This window comes from Antechinus flavipes, chromosome 3, assembly GCF_016432865.1.
Source record: "Antechinus flavipes isolate AdamAnt ecotype Samford, QLD, Australia chromosome 3, AdamAnt_v2, whole genome shotgun sequence".
NCBI lineage: Eukaryota > Metazoa > Chordata > Mammalia > Dasyuromorphia > Dasyuridae > Antechinus > Antechinus flavipes.
In genome coordinates, this window is record NC_067400.1 from 539,522,344 (window position 1) to 539,534,939 (window position 12,596).

The window sequence follows — 12,596 nt, forward strand, 5'->3', positions numbered from 1 at the left end:
ATTGGCAGTGATTTGGAGCAGTTTTTATATCGTTGGTGAATCTTCTGGGTTTACAGCATTATCCCTTGCTTCTGTTCCGATTTTTCCCCTTCCTCCCTCCACCCCCTCCTCCAGATGGCAAGCAGTCCTTTACATGTTGAATAGGTTACAGTATATCCTACATACAATATATGTGTGCAGAACCAAACAGTTTTCTTGTTGCACAGGGAGACTTGGATTCAGAAGGTATGGAAATATCTTCTAAGATACATATAAGAAGTATAAAAATACAACTATAAGACACTTTTGTAGAAATAAAAAATAACCCTAAATATTTGGAAAAATTGCCACTTTGGGAATGAGACCTTTATCACAGAAACTTACTGCAAAGATTTTCTCCCACTTAATTGCTTGCTTTATTAGATTTATGTTACCTCTTTTAAATTTCATATAATAAAAATTAGACATTTTGTCTTCTGTCAGTCTCTCTATTCTATGTTTAGTTAAAAACTTTTCTATCCATATATATGACTGGTAAAATTTTTCTTTCTTACCTAATTTGTTTATGATACGATTTTTTTACTATATTTATATCATTATCTATTTAGAAATTGTCTTAGTGTAAGATATTGTTCTACATCTAATTTCTTTCATTTTGAGATCCAATTTTTTCTATCATCTTTTATCAAGTAGTGAGTTCTTATCCCACTAAGGTCCTGTGTTTATCAAATACTGGGGTGTTAGATACATTTCTTTCTGTTTGTTTTGTAGCTATTAAATTCCAACAGTCAGTCTCTATTTTTTAACTAGTATCAAATTGTTTTTCATAATTACTGTTGTATAATATAGTTTTAAGATCTACCATGCTAGGCTTTTTTTGATTACATTTCTTTTCATTATTTCTCTTGAGATTCTTGACAATTTTCACCTTCCTTATAAATTTTGTTATTTTTTTTTCTGGTAATCCTTTAGTAGTTTGATTGGTATGGCATTGAATAAGTAAACTAATTTATATTGTTATTTTTATTAAATTGGCTCAGCATTCCTATTGTCAATTAATATTTTCCCAGTTATTTAGGATAATTTTATTTCTACAAAAAGTGTTTTATACTTGTATTTTATAGCTATAGTGTATATATATATATATATCTTAGAAATAGTTCCAATTATTTTAAGTATTCTGTAGTAAATCTAAATGAAATTTTTATTTCCTATTGATGTTTTATATGAATTGATTTCATGTCTTATAAATTAATTTTTATAGAGTCTTTGGTGTTCTCTAAGTATGGCAACAAGTCTGAAAAAGCGATGATTTTGTTTCTTCTTTATTATAGTTATTTCTATAGTTTCTTTTCTTAAAAAAACTTTTTTTGGGGGCGGGCATATTGCCAAAGTCAGTGTTTTTTAGTATAATATCAAGCAGAAGTGATAGCAATAGATATTTTTGTTTCATCCCTGAATTTATTGGAATTTATTGGAAGAGATTCTACTTTGTCTCCATTATAAATTATAAATTATAAATTATAAATTATAAATTATAAATAATGATAGCTATTGATTTTAGATATAAACTATTTGTCATTTTAAGGAAACAATCATTTATTCCTATTTTAGGTTTGTCAAACAAAAAGTTTAACCAGAAATATGTTGTATTTTGTCCTCTTTTACATCTTTTGCAAATCATATTTTTTCTTTTTATTATTAGTTTAGTTAGCTAAGCTTAGCCCTGAAATCCAGGGCTTGGTCAGAATGTCCATAGTCTTTGTATTATGCTTTTTTAGTCTTCCTGCAAATATTACATTTAAAATTTTAAAGAAAAAAAAGCTTGCCTACAGGAACAATTAGAATTCTTTGAGGAAATAATGTTTTTTAAAAATATATTATAAAACAAATGAGAGGTATAGAATATTGGGGAAAGTATCAACAGCTTAATTGAAGAGATACAAAATTTTACCCTCATAACAATTTCCTAAAAATAAGAATAGATCAAATGGAAATTAGTTAAAAGCAATGTTTAAAACAAAGTTAAAAGAATGAGAAAATGAGAAAATCATAAATTTAACTGAAATCCATGACAAAAAATAAAAAGAACTGAATATCATAGTATAAAAAGTCATTAAAGAAAATTGACTATACATATTAGACCAAAAAAGCAATATGGAAGTAGAATCACTGATCACTTCCTGAAAGAAATCCCCAAATGAAAACTCCTTGGCATGTCCTTGCCAAAATCTAAAGCTTCAGACAAAAGAAAAAATATATTCCAAGCATTCAGAATGAAGAACTCAAATATCTAAGAACTACAATTAGGACCAGATAAGATTTAGTCATCATGACAGCAAAGGAAAGGAGTATGTGGAATAAAGTCATTCAAAAGACAAAAAATAAAAGTCCACAATCAAGAATAACATACGTGGAAAAGGGGAGCTTGATTCTAAAAGGAAAAATCAAATGATTTTTATATAATGTAAATTTTCAAATATTCTCAATTTAATAAAAAACAGAGCTGAAAAGGAACTTTGAAATATAAATAATAGTAGTCAAGAGAAAAATAAAAAGCAAACAATAAGAAGGGAATTTATAAAAATGAAATATTTATATTCCAACGAGATCAATCTTAAGGGTTCTTTCAGAATCCTAATGTCACATGAAGTCATAGAAGTAGTTAATTAAGAGAGAAGACCATAAAGACAACCTTTAGTATTGTTTTGTTTTGAAGATGTGATAAGAAACAAAAGGGGAAGAAGATATTTTAGGGTAAATGGGAGAAGATGTAGAGGAACTTGTTAAGATATATATCTTATTGTAAAAGTACAAATTCATACAAACATTGACATAATGGGGGGAAGCAGGAGTCACTTGAATTTCACTTTCATTTAAACAAGACAAAAAACTAGGCATAAATGTACATTCACATAAAAAGTTTAGTGTAGAAATATGCTAAACTCAGCAAGGATAGAGATAGGAAAAGGAAAAGGAAAAGAGGGAAAGGAAATAGAGTATGTACAGGGAAGGATTTTTCATTAGCAGAACAAATCTTAGGTTTGGAAAGGGGATATAAAGAGAGGGTTAAAAGGAAAAAAAAGGGTAATAAAAATATAAACAAGGAAAGAAGTGTATAGAGAAGACAATTGGGAAACTATAATAACTAGCATAACTGAATGTAAATGAGATGGACTCACCTATAAAAAGGAAGAAGCTAGCAGAATGGATTAGAAAACAAAATTTAACAAAATGTTGTTTATCAGAAACATTTGAAATTTGAAGAAATACTTGAGACCTAAAACATGGAGTTAAAATAAGGAATTGAAGCAAAACCTATTATGACTCAGCTGAACAAAAAAAAAGCTAAGGTAACAGCACAAACAGACTTAATTAAAAGAGGGGAAAAGGAAAACTACATTCTGATTACAGGAAACATAGATAAGAAATTGTTTTCAGTACTTAACATATATTCACCCAATGGCATAACTGAAATAATTAGAGGAACAATTAAATGAATTAATAAAAATTATAGGTTTTGTGCCTTCTATTAACTAAATGAATAAATAAATGAAAGGAAACAGACCATAAAAATATAATAATATGAGACTTGATGTTTAATTTGATATGTATTGGTTTTTTGAGAATCCTTTCCAACTCTGAGATTTTGGAAATTCACTTAGTATTATTTAGTATATCAAGAAAGAGGAAATAGTTGCTATTGCTGGTGCAAAAAGAACTGTAGAAGCCAATTGTTTTGTCTGTTTATAAATTACTCATATTTTTGACCACAAGAGAGAAATTGTAGGAGTCACCGCAGAAGTGGAGATTTATCATTGGGCATTTTTTGTCTTAAAACGCTGCCATAACTACATTATTCTTGGTAATAGAAGGCTATTAAAGAATATGTTTGCTCATGTATCTTTGCTGACATGAACTAATCCAGCCCCAAATTTTGCATGATCACATAGGACTTACACATTTCTGCCCCAAATGGACAATTATATATGTGTATGTATTTGTCTATAATAATTTGGCATATGTAAATATGTGTATGTAATATATGTTATACACACACACACACACACACACATATATGTTTATATTTTATTTCTTGAAGGTCCAAGAAAGAGCTGAAAGAATTAGAATTAATCATCTTGGTATTCCAAAAGTATTTGTTAAACTACAGTACTGCTGTACTTATCTCACTTTTGGAATGTATATGAATGTCCAATATTCTCAATTTAAAATCTCTCTGTCTCTCTCTTTCTCTCTTTGCCTCTATCTCTACTTTCCCCTCTTCCCCCTCCTTTTTTTTTTGTCCTTCCCCTCTTCTCTCTGCCTCCCTCTGTTGCATTCTTCCTTTATCCTTCTTTTCTTATATAATAGTCAGGGTTGAAGTTGCAGAATTTCAACCAACTTACCATCAGTCCAAAGGTTGTGTTTCTTCCTGTTTGGTTGTTGGTTTTTTGATCTATTGCCTGTAGCTATCCTCAGAAGAGCAAATAAAATGGATGCTGTTCTCAGCGTTATTTTCATCAGCTATTTCTTGCTGCTTCCACAGCAACTCCTTTCCTGGCTTCCTTTAATGTGGTAAAAAGATAAGATGGCAGCTAAAGTAATTCTTTGGTGAAGGGCTATTATCATACTTCCTTTTAAATATTTCCTAGATAAATTCCTTAAATTATCGAATTTCCATAGAAGAATTGGAAAACCGTGTTCTGTTTATTAAGGCTCCAAGACTGGTAGAATATACTGTATAAATTTAAGCTATAATTACCTTATTATAAGCTATAGTGTTGGAGAATGCTTTGCAAGTGAAAAGACTAGAATCTACCATGTTTTTAATACATATAGACTTGAGTGTGAAAATTTTTAAAGTTGTAGTTTAATTTTATTCATTTATGATATTTCTTGGCATTCATAGTGTTCTGGGTTTTTGTTTTTCTTACTTTCCTTTTAAGTAACAGCTTTGGCTAAGTAACTTCACATCATTGTAATTCTTATGTATCATTATGAGTAATCGATTTGGACTTCTGGAATTTCAGAAAGGATTCTGTTAGTGTTTAAAATGACAAAGTGAAAATACCATTTTTAAATTGAGAATATTGGACATTCATATCCATTCCAAAGTGAGTTAAGTACAGCAGTGTGCTGGTTTAACAACCACTTCACTAGGGGAAGATACACACTCATATGTATACAATACTTAGGTTTAATTTGCATTATTAGCATTGTCTCCATTATTTTCTTAAACCTAGATAATAATAAAACAATAAATCAACCCTGTTTGGTAGTATTTGCCAAATTCCAATGGGTAAATTCTCCCACTAAAAATTTAACAATTGGTTGGCGAGACAGTTTGTACCAATTCCAGCATCGACCTAGATAAATATTACTTTACTTTAATTTTTAGTTTTTAAGCTTTCCTTGAAGTCTGCTAAAGAAAAGTGGGATACATCTTAGCTTGAATTTGGATAGACTAATTCTAAAAATAGTTAAGGAGTAGTTGTTTTCATATTTTCTGTGCTGAGTTCTTAAGTCTGACAATATTTAGATTTTTATTGACTGATTCCATTCTTAATTCCTAACTAATTAAACATACTTTCTTTAGGTGAAATTACTTTTATCACAAAATGCAGTTACATATAGGTTACTCTTTAGAAATAAGAGAGACTCCTAGAAAGTTTAGAAATATAACACTGAATTGGCAACTACAAAACTTAATACATTTTGGAAATGTTCTTAATTTAAATATGTTACGTTGGATAGCTTTTTCTCATTATTGTGTCAAGACAGGAAGTAACTGACAACGATTCAGAGTATCATTAACAAATCTCACCTTCACTAAATACTCTTCAAAGTTTGAATGGACAACTGAACTATGTGTTTCTAATTGTCTGCTGATGTCCTATAAATCAGAAAGAAAAACTCACTTTCCTTGTGTAAATTGCTGGAGTTTTTTTAAATTAATAAATTTCTGAGAATAATTGGTGAAAATAAATTCTTCCTCATTTGTAAATTACATATTTCTACCTGGACTTTTTTTGTTTTTTAAATTAATTTATTGATTTAGAATCTATACTTGTTGATAAATATAGTATAATTAAAAGTATTCTGCTTATCATTTTTTGCTAAAATATTTACCAAGCAAGTGTCAGTTGTGCTCTGAAGTAGGGTAAAATTAGATATTTCTAGAGAGCTTATTCCTAATAATGTGCTGTTTAAATAATTCAATTATTTTATTCTCACATTTTTAAATGATCAGAACCATATTGCATTGTTCATTACTGGAATTTTTTTTTTGAGGCAATTGGGATTAAGTGACTTACCCAGGGTCACACAGACAGGTATTAAGTGTCTGAGATCACATTTGAATTCAGGTTCTTCTAACTTCAGGGCTGATGCTCTAGCTACTGCACTATCTAGCTACTTCTTTTTATGTTTGTTTTTTTTAAACAAGCCTCTTCTACTAATTATAAAAAGTTGCCATAAGTATGATCTGATTTTAAAATGTATCTGATTTCTTTCACCTGAGAGAGTAATGTTTTAAAAGATCAAATATATCATGGGAACTTCTATAAAAACAAGAAGTTAGTCATTTAGCACTTATGAATTACTTACTATGTGCCAGGAATTTTGTTAAAGACTAAGATACAAAGAAATTTAAGCCACCCCTCCATTCCTTATAGTTTTCTAGTAAGTAATTATTATATTGTACTGATTTCAGTACCTTTGGCATAAGATTATACGCATATACATATACACATACATAGATACATATATACAGATGTTCCAAATTCCAAAGGTATGGGGATTACCTTAAATCACTTCTTTCTTTCTCTTTCAATAGATATATACCTATTTAAAAGACTAACAACAATTGGGCAAGGCTTCTGTATACATTGCTTCTTTAAAAATCTTTGTTAAAAAAAGACATATTAAAATGATCTTTACATTAGTTATTTTACATAATAATTTGCCAAATGATTTGTAAAGATGATGGTTTAATTTCTATTTTTCAAATGAAAAAACACATTCAAAAATCAATTTTTCCCTATGTCAAAGTAAAAGATTTAAATAACCATGCTATGTCAGCAATTTCTAATTAAATTATATGTAATCTAAGGTTATATTAGATTTTCCTGTGGCCATCCATAGGTTTACTCAACTCTAAATTCACACAGATTACTGAATTCATTGTGGAGTAAATTGGATGGCAAATATACCTCTTTTGACTGCAAACACTCCCTGCCAACTTAGCTAAGAATTCATTTATTTATTCATTTTGCATCAAGGTGACTGACTAGGAGGGTTTTAAAACATGTTTTAATTGAGACTAAAATAGTTAAAGAAAAGGAAAAAAAAACACTTTCAGAAAACATACTTCAGGATTTATGTCTCATCCCTTAGTAATATATGGAGAAAGTTCTTCTGGAATTCATTCTTGAGGGAGAGACTATAGCAAATGGCTCTTGGATGTTTAGCAATGAAGATTGAAAAAAAAATTTTTCAGTATCTGAATATGTGGAGATGTGTCCCTATTGCAATATTACATCTCTTTCCTTCCCCCCCATACTGTGGTTTTTCCTCCATCTTTCTCACCCCCATTTCCACTGATTGAGCCTGGAACCACTCATCCCTAAATCATTTTCTTCCATCCTTCCTTTATTTCAAGTCTGTACAGTCTTGGTTGGGGAAAGAGAGATGTTAATAATTCTTTGGTAACAAGGCTAGTAGTGTTTCCTCTCTTCTCCATTGGCTTACTTCCCTCTCATCTCTGGGTTCAAAAGATCCTGTCCTGTTCTTCACTTACAGCCCAGCCCCTAACTCTGATAAAGTCCCAGAAGTCACAAGACTTGAATTTTAGATTAATCTCTAGCATGTAGGTAAACCGTTTCTTCCTTGAAAAATTAGGAAGTTGGATAGAAATGATCTTTAATATCCTTGCAAGCTATACATTATATATTGGAATGGCTACTTTGAGTCCATTAGTAGTTTTCCTCCAAAATGTAGATTAATTTTCAATCTTTCTTTAATACATAAATTGATTTTATAACCATGTACCTACCATGTATTAATTTTCATTTTCATATTTTCTAAACTTAGAAAAGAGGAATATATAGAGAAAGAAAAACACAATATACTATATGTGTATACGTGTATATGTGTGCATTCACAATTGTTAAATGTACTTAAGTATATTTGTGCTTATTAATTATAGTATATCAAATGTTATTTCTGGAAAGAATTAAAACAGATAAAATTGTTTGAAATACACTTTCACTCTTGATATAAAGTGGTTTTTAGATACTGATGCCTTATAATGCCTTTGAGGTGAGAGGGTTTTGGGGGAAGTGGGGTGGAATGGTCAAGTATTTGCTTGAGTGAAATGATGAATTTTAGAATATTTAAGTTGTGGCTTGCTGCAACTTCACCCAAAATACACAACAGCACCTTTGCCTTGGAAACAAATCATGTTGGTGAAGATATATGAGCAGAGTATCCTAGCTTACACAGAACTGTACAAAATATTGATTAGTGACTATACAGTGGGATCCCAGACTTAAAATAATGCCCAAATATAAATTATTCACAGAGAATGAATAGGGATTGAATTATTCATCATAGTCCTTCTTACTAAAAGGAAGGCTCTTGGTGGACAGAATTTGAATAGAGAGAGGGAAAAGAGAGGAAGGGTAGAAGCCCTCTTTCTCTGTTGCCTGGAAACATAATCAAATCTTCCATATTCTTTAAAAATTTTTGCAAGACTATATGCTTTTTTGCAAGCTCTCATCCCATGACTCTGCTCCGTCAGCCATACTCTTTTGAAAAAACCTATCTACATTTGATGATTTCACTTCTCTCTTCTGAATCCTTTATTCTGCTTCCTATTTAATCACTCAACTGAAAATGCTTTCTCCAAAATTACAAATGAATTCTTCATTACCAAATTTAATATTTTCTCAACCCCCTCCCCCCACTTCCCACTTTATTAACCTCCCTGTAACATTTGGCACAAAGAATCAATCTCTCTCTTCAGGAAATGCCTCTTTTTGAAAGTTTCACTGTCAGTTCTTTTCTTTCCTGTCTGGCCACTTCATTTATTTTATACCCCCTAACTTTGGATATACACCAAAACTTAGAATCTGGCCACATCTTTGCTTTTTTATCTTTTTTACTCATTACTCTCTTCTACCAACTCTCCAGAGCAGCCATACTGAAGTTCTTGCCATTCTCCATAGGTGACACTTCAACTCTCATTTCCATCCTTTCATCTTCAGTTCCTCATACCTTGAATGTATTCCCTTATCGATATCTCTTGGAATTTTTGATTTCCTTAACACTCAGCTCAAGCTCACATTCTGACCTAAGACCTTTTCTGGTCAAGATTACCTTGTATGTATTTTATATATTTCTATATGTTTATTTGTTGTCTCCCCTAATAGAATGTAATTTCCTTGAGAGCAGGTAGTTATATCCCTGGTACTTTGTATAATGCCTGATGAAAAGTAGGTGCTTAGAAAGTGCTTGTTGATTGCTTTATTAATTGAAGGATATTTATAATTTTCCTCTTTGCTTCTATCAAATTCCTTCAAGGAATTCTAACTTGGAAAAATAATACATGAATTTCCTGTTGCTTTTGCCACAGGATGTCAGCTGCAATGAAATCACAGCTCTGCCACAGCAGATAGGACAACTTAAATCTTTAAGAGAACTGAACATCAGAAGAAATTACCTTAAAGTTTTGCCACCAGGTAAGAAAGTAAGTTAAGCTCAACTAACAGAAGAAAGAACAAAACAGAATATTCTTAGTCTTTTATGTGTTTAATTTTTCAAATGGATTACTTTAGGATTTTTTAAAAATTTAAATTAGATCAACATATGACTTAAACATCTAATAAATTTGATTCAGGTTATAGATTCAAGATACAAGTATAATTTAAAAAGTAGCAACAACAAAACTTAGAAAAATGTTGACACTATGTGTAGAGGTTAGGTATTTTGTCAATGTGGAGTTTATATGAGAACCCACTAGTTTCAGGGGTATGCTTCTTAGGAAAGGTGTAGTCAATTATGGGGTAAAATGAGACTAAGGGTTTCTGGATTTATACTGGAAGCAGCTGTCTTTCTTTTTTTTTTTTTTTTTAACCATTGGTTGTAATGACAGCTGCCTCCAACAGTATTGCTTCTGCAGCTTTAGGGCAACTGCATCACACTGATCATGGGAAGCATTTGAGTGTCATAGAAAGAATGTTGGATTTGAAGTCACTGAGCCTCAATTTTCTTATCTAAGGAAATAATACTTTTGGGCCAAAAGTCTTTGGACAAGACCTTTCCAGATCTTGCTTTTTGATGAGAGCTGGATTTAAATCTAGAGGGAAATTCTCTGGGTGTTATCAAACTATGGGGTATATAATAACTAAAAATAGGGAATGAATTCAAAAGTATTAACTTTTTTTCATGTTTAAGTCTTAACTCAAAAAAATTAGTTAATTCTCCTTTTATCATTCTTCTAAGTTTCTTTAATGATTTTTCTTTTCCTACAAGATATATTGTGAGTAGCTATATTTTTACTGCATCTTCTCCACAAAGATTTTTTGGTACACTTAAAACTGAAATGTTTAAATTTACAGTGAAATTTCCCGAATATCAAGTTTTTGAAGAAATCGGTTAAAAGAGCATTAATAATTCTCTTGGACAATAAATTTATATTTACTATATTTGCTTAGACATTTTTATTCCTATCCCCTCATATTTTGAGAAGAAAAATGTTATATCAATTTATCCCTCTTGGGGTTTTGTATTGCTATTTGATTTTTGTTTTAAAAACACATTTGTTCTGAGAATATACTTTGTCCTTCCTAGGACTTGCCAGAGACTCCCTTAGGCATTATTTTTCTCTATTTGTTTCTTTTGTTTCCTGAATAGAGAGAACAGAGAACTGTCATCCTTTTTTCTCCCTTTCTATGCCCTTCCCATACTGTAGGGATACTTAAGTAGTGAGCTAGGACTATAGCAATAGCCTCATCCTTATTTTTTTTTTAAGCATCAGATGCTTAAATTACCCACATCCGAAATTTGAAAGGAAATCCTAAAAAATTCTTCATTCACTGGAAATTCACCTCTCTTCTCTCCCTACCTGCTTCCTGAATCTCTCACAAATACACACAACTTTTCTTAAAGCATTCTTTATTCTAAGCAAGAAATTGCAGGTCTTGAATCCTTTGTAAATTTAGGAATCAACAGGCTGGGCTTGAGGTCTGATATGGCAAATTTATAGATCCAAGTTTATAGTATATACATGAAAGTAGAGTCATAAAATATATAGATTGCTCATGGTTACTTGTCTCTAGTTCATGGAAAATTATCTTAATAATGGACTAGGGATTGAGATTCCAGCTCTTTATTAGGCAAGGTCACTTTCCCCTGACTTGTCCTCCCATAAGAAAGGGATACAAGGAAATGTACAGGACAAGGTCAACAACAAATGTTTATGAGAAATAAATTACATCAGTCACACGCAATCTTTAACAGAATAAAAGGACATGGTTAGAAATGGATGCTTGACATAGTCAGCAGAATTAAGTAGGGGGAAAGGAATAAGGACAGAACCAATAAAATGAATCTTTCTAAATACCACTCTAGCTTTCTTCTCTCCAGTCTCCCAGGAAGCGTAGGTTGAAGAGGATAACTACTGAGTGTTTCCTTTCAAATTTTAACTCAGTTGTTTTTGTGTATGTGTGTACAAAATCTTTTAAATTTTATGTAACTAAAATTGTCCATTTTTTCTTCTGTGGTCCTTTCTATCCTTTGGGTATAGATTCTTCCTCTGTTCACAAATCATTTTTTTTTCCTGAGGCAATTGGGGTTAAGTGACTTGCCTAGGATCACACAGTTGTCTATTCACAAATCTTATAGCTATTTCATCTGTAATGTACCTGTCTTGATGTGGTTCACAGGGAAGATAAACATCTCTAGTGTTTCCTCCCTGAAGTGTTGTTGAAGAGGCACTTTAACTTAACCCTGACTGCCTCAGTGACTTGCTCAGTCACACAGTCTTCCTGACTCCAGACTCTGACTGAACAAAGTATTGCAAATACAGTGGAATATTATTGGTCCAAATCTACTTCCTTTGATGACAGAAATTAAAGTTACTCTTCAATAACACTTCAGGGAGGAAATACTAGAGATGTCTATCTTCCCTATGAACCGCATCAAGAAAGCTACATTACAGATGAAATCTCTATAAGATTTGTGAATAGAAGAAGAGCCCAGACCAAAACAAGAGATAGAGACAGAAGACAAAGTGGACAGTGTGAGTTACACAAAATTTAAAAGATTTTGTACACACATACACACAATGCAGGTACTCGAATATTTTTTAAAAATCACTTTTTATCTTACAGTATTACTTGTTTAGAAACTTGCAATGACTCCATTGTTCTTACCATGTCAAGTCCAGATTTTTCTGCCTGACATTAAGGGCCTTCATAAGCTATGCCCATGCTTTATAACCAACGTTTTTATCCCACTACTAATTTAACACATATTTTTTTGCTGTGGTAAGGGTAGTTTTTTCATTAGCCTTAACTCCTATATACTCAGCTCTGTTGCCTCTCTCTTCTAATTGG

At 31.3% G+C, this 12,596-nt stretch overlaps 1 protein-coding gene across 5 annotated transcripts in view; it reads left to right on the forward strand.

The window, feature by feature from the left end:
* Nucleotides 1-12,596, forward strand: part of LRCH1 (leucine rich repeats and calponin homology domain containing 1) — a 231,129-nt gene that overhangs the window by 152,313 nt on the left and 66,220 nt on the right. For all 5 annotated transcript variants that reach the window (XM_051987312.1, XM_051987311.1, XM_051987314.1 and 2 more), the window contains exon 4: nt 9,614-9,719. In XM_051987312.1, the coding sequence (XP_051843272.1) occupies nt 9,614-9,719 (106 nt within the window). The remainder of the gene's footprint in view (nt 1-9,613; nt 9,720-12,596) is intronic.